Here is a 13,999-nt window from a genome sequence, read left to right on the forward strand (position 1 = left end):
CTGACATTATGATTGTGTAATATTCAAAGATTTAATTTTTTTTATTTGCTTCAAAAGGAACCAAGAGTCTTTAATCCAGAGGGTACTGTGCGAATCACTGCTATAGACTGTGGCATCAAGTACAACCAGATCCGCTGTCTGTGCCAGAGAGGGGCCAGAGTCACTGTGGTCCCCTGGGATTATCCCCTGGATTGCAATGGTGAGCCAAGACCTGTTGTTCATAACTGAATGTGTTTAAATATTCTAAGAGTTCAAATTATACTCAATGTTAGATCTCCTACTGTTTTATTGCAAAATTTGCATTGCATATTTACTGTAGAAGCCTAGCAGACTCTTAATGTACTCATTTGGAAATGTTGATATGCCTCTGTTCCTCTAGAGTTTGATGGACTATTCATCAGTAATGGCCCTGGCAATCCTGAGTACTGCAAGGAGACCATAGAGAATATTCAGATGGTGGTATGTGTGGAGAATCCCAAACCTGTCTTTGGAATTTGCCTGGGACATCAGCTGCTGTCTCTGGTCATTGGTGCAAAGACATACAAAATGAAGTAAGCAGTACATTCTTCTATTCCCTTTTCTACTGACTTCTGAATAGCATTGATGGTTAATGGAGTTTTAGCCTCTGTTCAGGGGTTTTGTTAAATGTTTCCAACAAATTTCCTGGTAGCCTTTCCAATGTAGTAAATGCAAATTTACTATTATTAATCTTAAATCAATTGTTCACTCAATAACAGTTCTTGCTTCACTTACCCTCATGTTGTATCAAACCTTTTTCTTTCTTCAGTAGAACACTTGAAAAGAATGTTGTGGTGGCTTAATTTCATACAATGTCAGTTCATCGTGACTCATTTAAATTAGGGAAGCACCGATCCAATACCTGGATCAGTGTCGGCTCCGATACTGAAGCTTTTAGACAGATCGGGTATCGGTCCAAGCCAGATCCAAATCTGATACTGTGTGTTAGTCGTTAGTTACGGTCAAGCTCAAAAAATGACAAGAACTATAAAAAACAATTAAAGTTGTTCATATGACTTGTACATTTTATTCAAAGCCACCTGAAGACGTGCGGTAGCTCTATGAATCACAAAAGGCTGTGTTTAGTAAGTAAACACACTCGGTTTACACACACTTGGGGCTATTTTTAGCCTTCACAGCGGTGTGCAATATTTGAGCGCTACTCAAACAACATTTCAGATGTAGACGCTCAATAGTTCTGTTCACTTATAATATGCATTTAGAATGGCACTGAAGGTACATTTTACCTGAATTTGAATAAGTTAATTAAACTACTGTGAACTTGCCTACAAACAGACACACTTACAGGACATCCTAGAGAGCTCAAATGTCAAAATAAAAGCGTGATTGTTTAAAAGCTAATGGCGCATGATTGAGATGTATTATAATGTTTTATTATTTGTTTACAAATGATAATATTGAAGTTGAATGGGTTCCAAAAAAATAACTGTGTGAAATGAAAAGTGAGCTGATGTCTTGCAACTAAATTGAACAAAAGAGAGATCTGAATCCTTTAATGTCCAGATTCAAGTTGAGAGAATTTTGCAAAGGAAAAAAATACTGATGAGTTGTACTGGAATTACTGTTAATTTTGCTGCTACATTATCCAGTTTACTAGTTAATAATAAAGTGTTTCTTAAAAGGTCACCTATTATGCCCCTTTTCACAAGATGTCATTTAAATCTTTGGTGTCCCCAGAATGTGTCTGAAGTTTCAGCTCAAAATACCCTACATTTATTATACCATGTTGAAAATGCCTATTTTTCGGTGGGAATAAAAACTAGCTGTTTTTGTGTGTCTTTAAATGTCAATGAGCTGGTGCTCTCCGCCCGATATCCAAAATAGGGCAGAGTTTTGACATCTCTGCTTTGGATAAATGAACCTCATAAGCAATATGACTAACAGCAAAAATTGTGGTGTTCAGCCCTATATATTTGAACCGGAGTCAGACACTGAGTTAGACTCCATCAGAAGTAACAACTTTTAGAATGAACCAGGAAGATTACGAATGGTTATTTGATAAATGTATTTGTTGCAGTTTATTTTCTTTTTTTTTTTCTTCAGCAGTTTTGCAACCAATGGATGAGCAACACGCGCGTACACATACGGTTACAACGTTAGCTATGTGCTATAACGAAACGACATGCAAACAAACATGTCCGTCGGCTGTGGCCGTCAACAGTCGTAGGCAGGGCCTGTACAAAGTGACATCGCTTTGAAAAATCTGTCAGTGGAAAATAACACAAAAAAAGAGACTTGTTTCTGAAAAACTTATATCTTGTGTAATTTTGTTTCTAAGCAAAGTGTATCTTGTTTTAAGGATGAAACTACATGACAAAGACAGACTGAGTAAGAATAGGAGTTTTTGCAGTGTAGTTAAACGATGCAGCCTCATGTTATGGTTGGTGGATTATTGGGATTTGAGAAGAACAATAAGATGGTTTCTTGGCCTTTCCATCCCATTCCAGTTTTCATGGAGCAGCATGGTGTGAAATTTGGTTTGTGCTGAGCTCGGCGGTTTTATCAAGAGCCGTTGCATTACTGTGTTTTTGTAAGAGTCATGGGATAGATGCTTTGTTTGCTGGTGCTCAAGGCCAAATGAGATGCCAGTCTACAACCCTTACTTTAGAAGTGTACAGTCAGCGGGTTCCATCAGGGCATGACCTAGAGAATGTTTGTGTCTAAAGAACTTTTACAGAATTTTATTTAGTAAAGAATCATTGCAAGTCTTGTGAACCAGATACATTGTGCATGTGTGTTTCAGGTATGGTAACCGTGGTCATAACCAGCCATGCGTTCATAAAGGAACCAATCGCTGTTTCATCACCTCTCAGAATCATGGATTTGCTGTGGATCATCAAACTCTCCCAAAAGACTGGGATGTGCTCTTCACCAATGCCAATGACCAAACCAGCGAGGGCATCGTGCATAATCACAAACCACTATTCAGGTTGGTCCTTGTTTTTCATTTGTTTGGCTTCTGTACATACAAAAACCAATACCCATGGCTATAAAATATGAGACCATTTTATTGATTCCATTACTAACCATTGAACGTTTGTCAATCGATATCTTGGAATTTGTGTATTCAAATTTTTAGTGTCCAGTTCCATCCTGAGCATATGGCTGGCCCCACAGACCTCGTCAGTCTCTTTGATGTCTTTTTGGACACTGTTAGAGATGTTAAAGAGGGCAAAGCTGGAAAATCAGGTGAGATCTTAAGACTCTTAAGGATGTCCCGGTCAAGCTAACAATTCCTTGTGAACTTTACAAGAATGATTTAAGTTTAATGTTTTATTTTCTATCTTCTACAAAAAAAAAATATTAAATGTTACTCCATAATTTGTTTAGATTACTAATTAACAATGAACTTCATTTTTACAGTTAAGCAAAGACTGACTGAGCATCTCACTTTTCCTGGGTCTCCCAAGCCAGAAGAGTTTGTAAGGCCTCGTAAAGTTCTAGTTCTAGGTTCTGGAGGGCTCTCTATTGGACAGGCTGGAGAATTTGATTATTCTGGATCTCAGGTGACTGTCAAAGCAAAGGCTATTGGAATAACTTCTCAGGAAACCTCTGAAAGATGCTCTTCTGTTAATTGTTTGTCATTGCTTTTTATTTATTCCAGGCAATAAAGGCCCTTAAAGAAGAGAACATTCAAACCGTTCTCATCAACCCAAACATTGCCACAGTGCAAACGTCAAAGGGTCTGGCAGATAAAGTCTACTTCCTCCCGATCACACCAGAGTATGTCACACAGGTAATCGAAGGCTATTCTCTTTTTGAAATTAGTGACTTTACTAGGCTTTCTTTTGAGAATTGAGGTCAAAAGAACAGTGAATGAAATTCAGTGAATATAAATGTAGCTCTGCTTATGACTTGAAAGTTATGTTGGTTTGTCAACCAAATAGCTGATGTCAGACATTCATTCTGCTGTCCTTCAAACAGGTGATCAAGAACGAGCGTCCAGATGGGGTCTTGCTCACATTTGGAGGTCAGACGGCCCTGAACTGTGGTGTGGAGCTCACTAAACAGGGAGTGCTGGAAAAGTACAAAGTGCGTGTGCTTGGGACCCCTGTGGCCTCCATAGAGATGACTGAAGACCGTAAGATCTTTGTGGAGAAGATGGAGGAAATCAATGAGCACGTTGCCCCCAGTGAGGCTGCGGTGTCTGTAGAACAGGTTGGCAGCTCCTCATGTAGTACATATCACATCAACAGCATGTTTCTGCTTTCAACTATACAGAAAAAAGGACATTGGTTGCCTGTTATATATGCTTGTTCCAAATGAATGTTTATGTTTGGTTTCTATAGGCAGTGGCTGCAGCTGAAAGACTTGGCTATCCCGTGCTGGTCCGTTCTGCTTTTGCACTGGGTGGACTGGGTTCAGGCTTTGCCAACAATAGAGAGGATATGGTTACATTGGTCACCCAGGCCTTTGCACACACATCACAAGTCTTGGTTGATAAATCACTTAAGGGTTGGAAGGAAATAGAGTATGAAGTGGTGCGGGACGCCTATGACAACTGTGTTACGGTATGAAATGCCTAGAGCTGTGAATTGCCTTTTATTTTGATGGTCTCCTTCTCAAATTAATTGATTTAGGATCACAACAGTAGTGATATGGATGTAAAATTTTAGTGGTCTACAAGATTAGTAGGCAGTTGATGTTTTTTAAAAAGTAGTTAAGTTTTAATTTTTTAATTCAGGGTTCCCATGATCATGGAAATACCAGGCAAATTTAAGTCATTATCTTAGGTAGTGGTGGCTCAGCGTCTCTGGGTTACTGACCAGAAGGTTGGAGGTTCAAGCCCCATCACTGCCAAGACACCATTGTTGGGCCCTTGAGCAAGGCACTTGACCCTATCTGCTCCAGGGGCACAGTGTCATGGCTGACCCTGCACACTGACCTCAGCTTAGCTGGGATAAGTGAAAAAAGATTTCACTGTATATATGGAAAAATGTATGTATAATGCGTAACAATAGATCAATTATTATTTTATATATATATATATATATATATATATTTCTAGTTATACTCCACCCCAAAATCATATTTCAGTCAGCTGTAATGTCATCACTAGAAACTGTGAGTGCAGTCTCTTTAAAATTATTGAAAAAAACGTTATCCGATAATTATAAACCGCTGAAAAGTCATGGAAATTCATTGGTCAATAGGTGGAACCCATGATTAAATTTCACTTCTTGTATTATATCTAGGTTTGTAACATGGAGAATATAGATCCTCTCGGAATCCACACTGGGGAGTCTATAGTGGTAGCCCCTAGCCAGACACTGAATGACTATGAATACAATATGTTGAGAAACACTGCCATCAAAGTTATTCGCCATTTGGGCATTGTTGGAGAGTGCAACATTCAATATGCACTGAATCCAGAGTCTGAGCAGGTAATTCAATCATTTAATTCATCCAGATCTAAATGTACTTAAGCGATAGCCAAATCCATAATTTCATGTTTTGTGTCTGTTTGACAGTACTACATCATAGAAGTGAATGCCCGGCTCTCACGCAGCTCTGCATTGGCCAGCAAGGCCACAGGTTACCCACTAGCCTATGTGGCAGCCAAACTCGGCTTGGGAATCCCTCTGCCTGTCCTCAAGTGAGTTTCTTTAATTCACTAAGTGTAATACACTTGAGCACTGTTTTGCAGTGTTTCTTACAAGTGTCTGTTTACCAGGAATTCTGTGACCAATTCCACAACAGCCAACTTTGAGCCCAGTCTGGATTATTGTGTGGTGAAAGTTCCACGTTGGGATTTGAGCAAGTTCCTCCGAGTGAGCACTAAAATCGGCAGTTCCATGAAAAGTGTTGGTGAGCTTCCTATCAGAAATCTCAAACATGTCACCGGCTACATTTAAATAAATAAAAATTAGATTAACCCAGTTAGCTTGCTTGATACAAATCCTTTCTGGTATGGAAAGCCCACTTGTAACATTCCAATCATGTCCAACTTTATTTTTTAAATATTCAGAAATGCATCACATTATAGAAGTAAAATTGCTTGCTAATGCCTTAACTTCAGCATACAATAAACATGGACCCTTTCTCTGCTAGATCTGTTTCTATTCATAATTTGATCTCATTTGTTACTCTCCAACTCAATAGGTGAAGTAATGGCCATTGGTCGCAGCTTCGAAGAGGCCTTCCAGAAAGCTTTAAGAATGGTGGATGAGAACTGTGTAGGTTTTGACCATACCATCAAACCAGCATCTGAGGAGGTTTGTAGTGAAATCTAAAGTCTATTGTCTCATAGTAAATGCTTTAAAAAAAAATTTTTAAATGGACTTGTGCGCATCACCAACAAGCAATGTTGAATTAAAACTGATGTGAAATGTTTTGTCTGGTTTCTCAGGAATTACAGACTCCCACAGACAAGCGCATCTTTGTTCTGGCAGCTGCCCTGCATGCTGGCTACACAGTCGAGCTGCTTTATGAGCTGACCAAAATAGACCACTGGTTTCTGCACAAGATGAAGAACATCACAGACCATGAGAAACTTCTGGAGATGTATAATCTGGACGAGAGTGCCATGCCACCTGAGGTGATGAGGAAAGCCAAGCAGCTGGGCTTCTCTGACAAACAGATTGCCCAAGCTGTGCAAAGGTAGCAATGCAAACGGTTGTGCTCTTACACAACAGAAAACCACCGATTTGACTTATTAAAATTGTGGGTACAGAAAGCCTCTTAAAATAGACGTGAATGGGGCCAGTCTATAAACTTTTAAAATACACACTTTTTCAGAAGAATTGCCACAAGACAAAAACATTGTGTTAACATGTTAGTGTTTTAAAAATCTGTGTTCTACATGATTTTTGTGATAAAAATCGCTTTAACTGTGTGTTGTCATGACGACAAATTTGAAATATTCAATTTAATACGGTTCGCAAGTCATTTTATCTTGCTAAAATTAAGTTTACATATGTCATTTTTATGTCTTGTGTCTATACTTTTTGAAATGTTGTGTGTTTTTATGTTTATGGACTGGCCCGTTTGTGGTTGTGTGGTGTTTTTCTCAATAGTTTGTTAATGAACATTCCACAAATGTTAACTTGTATTGAACCTGGAACATTCAGTTTAAATGAATAGTTCACCCACAAATAATAATTCTATCATTTACTCGCCTATATGTCCTCAACCTATCTCAAACTCCTATGACTCTTAATCCATAAAACTCCAGTGGTTTAATCAATGTCAGACCAAAATGTAACCTCTTTCACTGTACTACTTTTTATCAGCAGTCTCCTTGGTGATCATGATTTCAAGCTCGATTGAACTTCCTAGCACCATCTAGCGTTCTCCACATGCATCAAGCGCTAGGAAGTGTAATCGAGCTTGAAATCATGATCACCAAGAAGACTGCTGATAAAAAGATGTACAGTGAAAAAGGGGTTACATTTTGGCCTGTTCTCACCCAAAATTGCTTTGAATACATGGATTAAACCACAATTTTATGGATTACCTTTTTGTTGCCTTAATGTTCTTTCTGGAACTTGAAAATCTGGTCACCATTCACTTGCATGACATCATATCTCCATTAAAATATCTTTGTGTTCAATAGTTGGAGAAGACCTAAGGGTGAATGATGAATTCTATTTTTTGGGTGAACAATTCCTTTTTCCAGGGCTTGGAGTATAAATGCTACCAATAATATTATTATATTTTATTTTTTGCATAACATTTAATATCATATTTTAATCTAGGGCTGTTTAGTTTATGCATTTTGGGGCTCTGCAGAAAATATAGTGACCCAGATTTCAGTTGGTCACATGGTTGAATTTGTCACTAATATAAAATATTAAAAACTGGCTCTGAAAACTGACTTTGAAAAGAAATCAAAATTAGTAGCATTTTATGGTGATTGGAGACGGCTGGATAATCTAACATGGTGTCCAGCCACTTGTTTAACATGTAGCCTAGCAGTGTGTTTATTGTGATGTCTTTTGATTACTTATAGCCACTTTTGTATATGCAGATGTTAATTTTATAGGTGACGGACATTGTTTTGAGAATTTGTTTTTTTTTTTCAGTTAAAAATTTTATAGAACTGGATGGCAAACTGTTTTTATATGCTAGAAAAATATGCTCTTATGCATTCCCTGAGGTGCAAATATTGTGACTTTTTATATTCAACACTGAATAGTAACTAATGATTTATAAAACACATTTCCTGTGTCCCCTACTGTAGCACTGAGCTGGCTGTAAGGAAGTTAAGACGTGATTGGAAGATCCTTCCTGTGGTCAAACAGATTGACACAGTGGCTGCGGAGTGGCCCGCTTGCACAAACTACCTGTATCTGACCTATAACGGCTCAGAAAACGATGTAGTCTTTGAGCAGCCACATGTCATGGTTATCGGCTCTGGGGTTTACCGCATTGGAAGTAGTGTGGAGTTTGATTGGTGTGCTGTTGGATGTATTATGGAGCTGAGAAAGGTGAGCTATCAGCACTTAGAGGAAAATGTGTTGGTACTTTTAACTTTTACACTATTTTAGAAAGAAACGTGACTTGTGTCAAAATATGAAAAAATATTTTGTGACCTGTTTTCAGTGTTTATTTGTAATCTGTTCTCTTCATAGATGGGATTTAAAACCATTATGGTGAACTATAACCCAGAAACTGTCAGCACTGATTATGACATGTGCGATAGACTCTACTTTGATGAAATCTCCTTTGAGGTAAGGAATTAAATATAGAAAGACATTTGACTTGGTTTTTATATCGTTATTTTTTTTATCTGTATTTGTCATTCAAATGACCAAAAGCTGTGATGTTAATAATATTATTTGAAATTTAGTTTAATCATCACTCAACTTAATACCTGATTGATTCTGGTTGGTCAGTTACAGAATTCTGCAGTAAAATTTGTATAAAGCTAAATTGTATTATTGACCGTTATCCCAGGCAACTGATTTCCTAAATGACTGTGTTAGTTTGTGTCCCATATCACTCTGGTCTCTTCTTGCATTGTAAAATATTTTCAACTCAAATTCTGTAGATATTTAATGCTTTTTTTATTTAGTTACTATCCATGTAATCAGCAGGATAATGTACAGTCAGCTGGTCACTATCATAAAATAATCCTCTTTAGGATGATCTCGTATCGGAGTCCTGATCACACTGTTTGGAGTTATTTTGCGATTTAGTGAGTGGCTGACTACATTTATCCCTTAAAATTAATTTGTCAGTTGTGTTGATTTTAAAATCTTGTTCTTCAGTCTTCATTAATACTTTGTGCCTTTTTTAAAACTAGGTTGTGATGGACATTTGTGAGATGGAGAATCCAGAGGGAGTGATTCTGTCCATGGGTGGACAGCTGCCCAACAACATCGCCATGTCCCTTCATCGTCAACAGTGTAGAATTCTGGGAACCTCGCCTGAGTACATTGACTCTGCTGAGAACCGCTTCAAATTCTCCAGAATGCTGGACACCATTGGAATCAGCCAGCCCAGATGGAAAGAGCTGTCTGATACTGAGGTATCCAGCAAGGCTAATTGATTCTTCTTGAACAAACCCAGCAGGGAGACAACTTTAGTTGAATGGTTCTTGACTTGTTTCTGTTGTAGTCTGCCATAGGTTTCTGTGAGACAGTGGGTTATCCCTGCCTGGTGAGGCCATCGTATGTTCTCAGTGGAGTTGCTATGAATGTTGCCTACTCTGACAGTGACCTGGAGAAGTTCTTGAGCAGTGCTGTGGCCGTGTCTAAGGAATATCCTGTTGTTATTTCCAAATTCATTCAGGAGGCAAAGGTACCTCTACCTGTTTAAACCGCTTGCTCCCCCAGGCAATTTGAGTTAATGGCTAAAAAATGCAGGTTTATATACCGAGAAACCTTTAATTACAGGGTTACACAACTCTCTCTAAATATGAGCTACTGAAATTGGCACAAAATGAGAAATTGCAACACTGCTGTAGTCATAATGTGAACGTTGCTTTGCATAAGAATGGGTAAACAAGTTTATCCTCCTTTTTAATTTACAAGGCAATACAAAACACAAATTAACAAGACATAGCAGCTTATACAAGTAAGGGACCAGTGACACATACATACACTATTATAGGTATATAGATATAGTAGTATACTATTGCTCACTTTGGTGTGTGTAAACATCTGAGCAACCACCTAGAAGACCATAGTAACCACATGGCAGTTCCCTGGCAACCAACCAGAAGACCTTTTTTGCACTGAAGAAAATATTTTTTTGTGACATTTATTGTGTGGTGGTAGGAGATAGATGTGGACGCCGTGGCCTGTGATGGAATAGTCATCGCCATAGCTGTTTCAGAGCATGTGGAGAACGCAGGGGTGCATTCTGGAGATGCCACTTTGGTGACCCCTCCTCAGGACATCAACCAGAAGACCATGGAGCGCATCAAGATGATTGTCCACGCGATCGGTCAAGAGCTTCAGGTTACAGGCCCCTTCAACCTGCAGCTCATCGCCAAGGTGAGTTTAGTCCGCAACTATTTAGCATGAGACAGAGCACTTTATTGGAACACAATAATAGTAGAAAGAGTAGAAAAGGAAGCCCAATCCTTTTAGATACAGACATCACCAATCAGTCAACTTGAAAAAGTGCATGCAAATTAGCTTAACCAGCTAGAGCTAGCAGGGGGTTTTAGCATGATCTGAGCTAAAGAAGCACAATTTATTACGACAATTGTCGTCAGATTTTACTGCTGATGTAAATGTGGCGTTTGATAATTTTGACCAACCATTTCGGTCTTTCCCAGATAAAGATGATAGGAGCTGCACTTGCCTTGAAAGGGACTTTGGTTTAGTTAAGATGAGAATGTTTTACAATATTTGCTGCTGAAAATAAATCCTGTTTCTTTGTCATCAGGATGACCAGCTGAAGGTAATCGAATGCAACGTACGTGTCTCGCGCTCCTTCCCTTTTGTGTCCAAAACACTTGGTGTCGATCTTGTTGCCCTCGCGACAAGAGTCATAATGGGAGAGGAAGTTGAGCCTGTTGGGTTGATGAAGGGAACTGGAATTGTTGGAGTTAAGGTAACAAACGGCCCATTTTTCTTTTTTTTTATTGTTTTATTTATGCATGCATGCATATGAAAATGTGAGGAATATTCCATGTTGCCACATGAAGTTTCTGAGAAACTTTTAAAGAATATTCCTGGTTTAATGACTTAAGCTCAACCAATAGCATTACCGTAAATCTTTTGTTTATGATTCAATCCCATTGTAAATGCCTCACTTAAACCCAGATATTTGCTTCTTTTTTTTTTTAAGAAAAATATTTGGTATTAATCCAATATTATGCCTCAAATGCTGTCGATTGAGCTTAACTATTATAATGTTCCTTTTAAGACAGCCTAGAACTGATGGTATGTTTTCCACTAAAATGTAAATTGTTATATGTGAGTCACATCAGATGTTTTAGTAGGCTATGTGAATTGCTCCTGTCACAACTACAACAGCAAGGGATATCATTCTTACTGTTCAACTTTAACCATGTATTATTTAGCAGTTCCTTTTATTAATGTTATAAAAAAGCTGAGTTTAATTTACTCCCTAACCCTGGATGCAACTTTCTCAAGGTTTTATAAATGTCTACATAAGCTGTGACCGTTTCACCCTTTAGGTTCCTCAGTTCTCCTTCTCACGCCTGGCTGGAGCAGATGTTGTTCTAGGTGTTGAGATGACCAGTACTGGAGAGGTGGCCTGCTTTGGGGAGAACAGATATGAAGCCTATCTAAAGGCCATGCTCAGCACTGGCTTCAAAATCCCTAATGAGAATATTCTCCTCTCCATTGGTGCCTACAAGGTATAAAGATATAACCAATAAAACACTTTCTTGACTTGGTCTTAAAGCTGTGGTGTAATATTTTTGATTGTAAAGTAAAAAATGTATACATTTAAATTAGACTTGTGACTCATTTATTTTCAGAATAAGACTGAGCTTCTGTCCACTGTTCAGACTTTGGAGAGTTTGGGTTATAACTTGTATGCCAGTCTTGGAACTGCTGACTTCTATACTGAACATGGAGTCAAGGTACATCCGAAAAGTATTGATAAAAATAATTCAATCTAATTAAAGGTGGATGCTATGTAATATTTGTGTGCTGTGTATATTTATGATTATTAGAGTATCGTGTCATCCGCTTGGCAACATGTAATGTCTAAATCTACTGGAATCAATTGTGAGTAGAGTATTGTGCACTTCATGTTTGATTTGGAACACACTTCACAGGCAGTAGTCACTTATGAGCAGTGTTTGGGTGTAATGTAATTGGTTGCTGTAATCTAATTACTTTTCCGTAATAAAACAATAGTGCAAGGCATTACGTTTTTTTAATTATTGTAATCGGATAAGTTACTGATGAAGTACATTTTAGAGTTATGCTTATTTGTAATATATTTAAGTAATACATGAATTATGTACCTGTAATGAGTCATTGTGAAGGAGAAATGTGAGGTGCAGAGTATATGACTTTTTTTTTCTCTTTCAATTTGGAATGCCCAATGCGCTCTTAAGTCCTCATGGTGGCGTAGTGACATGCTTAAATCCGGGTTGTGGAGGATGTATCTCCAATTTCATCTGAGATCGTCAATCCATGCATCCTATCACATGGTTGGAGCGCGTTATCGTGGAGACTTTGCAAATGTGTAGGCCCAATCTATTCTCCGTGGCATCCACGCACCACTCTCCACGTGCAACCACAAGGAGGTTACCCCGTGTGACTCTACCCTCACTAGCAACTGAGCCAATTTGGTTGCTTAGGAGACCTGGCTCGAGCCACTCTGCTCGTGACCCCCCCCCCCCCCCCACATTATTTTCACCAGAAAAGTGTTTTAGAAAGTCACTTAAAAGTGAAGTAATTAGCAATGATTACTGTGTACTTCATTTGAAAAAATAATCAGATTAAAATTTTAGATTTGTAGTGGATTACTATTGAAGTTACTGACCTAACACTGTTTATGAGGTACCATTTTAGTCATAATGCTGACTTCTAAGGTAGCTGCCTGTGTAGGTAGTAGATAGCAAGTCGACTTGCCTTGTTTTAAGGCTATTAAGACCCATCTGTCATTTTATCTAACTTTTGTGATTTTTCTTTTACAACAGATGAGATTTGACCTACTTGATGAAAGTTTGCAGTTTTATTGTTTCTACTTGTTAATTTGTCTTTGAGCAGGTGATGGCAGTGGACTGGCCATTTGAAGAGGAGACTGATTGTCCTAATAAAGACAAACAAAGAAACATCATGGACTATCTGGAAGAAAACCACTTTGACTTGGTCATCAATCTGTCCATGAGGAATTCTGGTGGAAGACGCCTGTCCTCCTTTATGACCAAAGGTTACCGTACACGCCGAATGGCCATCGACTTCTCTGTGCCACTCATCACTGATATTAAATGCACCAAGCTTTTTGTTCAGGTAAGTAGTGATCTACAATTTATTAGTGAAGTCTTTAATTCTTTGTTTTTATGAGAATGGACTAGTATACACTGATATAGCCATTATCCTCTAATGCAGATTAAATCCTTGGTGTACCTTATACATTCTGTAGCTCTGCTGCATTTTAATAACCTGATTGAAATGTACGTTGGGTTGACAGGCACTGAGGCAGATTGGTCAGGCTCCTCGTGTAAAGACACATGTTGATAGCATGACCTCACAGAAACTCATCCGTTTGCCTGGTCAGTGCTGTACCATCTTTTTTAAATACTGCCCTCTGCTAATGTATTGGTGAAGTGCATCCTTTCTGATTTATTTCTTTGTCACAATAAACAGATGTATGATATGCTTTGCGTTTTTCTGTTTCTAAAGGTCTGATTGATGTTCATGTGCACCTTCGTGAACCCGGTGCCACCCATAAAGAGGACTTCTCCTCGGGCACAGCTGCCGCCCTGGCTGGAGGAATCACCATGGTGTGTGTCATGCCCAACACCAACCCTGCCATCATTGACCCCAACTCCCTCGCAATGGCTCAGAAGGTAACATCA

The 13,999-nt window shown here is 38.6% G+C and overlaps 1 protein-coding gene across 1 annotated transcript in view; it reads left to right on the plus strand.

Moving 5' to 3' along the window:
* cad (carbamoyl-phosphate synthetase 2, aspartate transcarbamylase, and dihydroorotase) overlaps positions 1 to 13,999 on the plus strand; it is a 28,701-nt gene that overhangs the window by 4,265 nt on the left and 10,437 nt on the right. The window contains exons 5-28 of the mRNA XM_052095939.1: positions 58 to 199; positions 380 to 551; positions 2,783 to 2,968; positions 3,119 to 3,228; positions 3,403 to 3,545; positions 3,644 to 3,775; positions 3,964 to 4,197; positions 4,329 to 4,550; positions 5,235 to 5,423; positions 5,511 to 5,635; positions 5,714 to 5,847; positions 6,142 to 6,254; positions 6,389 to 6,639; positions 8,222 to 8,468; positions 8,613 to 8,711; positions 9,287 to 9,511; positions 9,601 to 9,783; positions 10,263 to 10,481; positions 10,879 to 11,046; positions 11,636 to 11,818; positions 11,942 to 12,046; positions 13,188 to 13,430; positions 13,612 to 13,693; positions 13,824 to 13,990. Of these exons, the coding sequence (XP_051951899.1) occupies positions 58 to 199; positions 380 to 551; positions 2,783 to 2,968; positions 3,119 to 3,228; positions 3,403 to 3,545; positions 3,644 to 3,775; positions 3,964 to 4,197; positions 4,329 to 4,550; positions 5,235 to 5,423; positions 5,511 to 5,635; positions 5,714 to 5,847; positions 6,142 to 6,254; positions 6,389 to 6,639; positions 8,222 to 8,468; positions 8,613 to 8,711; positions 9,287 to 9,511; positions 9,601 to 9,783; positions 10,263 to 10,481; positions 10,879 to 11,046; positions 11,636 to 11,818; positions 11,942 to 12,046; positions 13,188 to 13,430; positions 13,612 to 13,693; positions 13,824 to 13,990 (4,074 nt within the window). The remainder of the gene's footprint in view (positions 1 to 57; positions 200 to 379; positions 552 to 2,782; positions 2,969 to 3,118; positions 3,229 to 3,402; positions 3,546 to 3,643; positions 3,776 to 3,963; positions 4,198 to 4,328; positions 4,551 to 5,234; positions 5,424 to 5,510; positions 5,636 to 5,713; positions 5,848 to 6,141; positions 6,255 to 6,388; positions 6,640 to 8,221; positions 8,469 to 8,612; positions 8,712 to 9,286; positions 9,512 to 9,600; positions 9,784 to 10,262; positions 10,482 to 10,878; positions 11,047 to 11,635; positions 11,819 to 11,941; positions 12,047 to 13,187; positions 13,431 to 13,611; positions 13,694 to 13,823; positions 13,991 to 13,999) is intronic.

The sequence above is a fragment of the Xyrauchen texanus genome, chromosome 28, assembly GCF_025860055.1.
Source record: "Xyrauchen texanus isolate HMW12.3.18 chromosome 28, RBS_HiC_50CHRs, whole genome shotgun sequence".
NCBI classification, from domain to species: Eukaryota; Metazoa; Chordata; class Actinopteri; order Cypriniformes; family Catostomidae; genus Xyrauchen; species Xyrauchen texanus.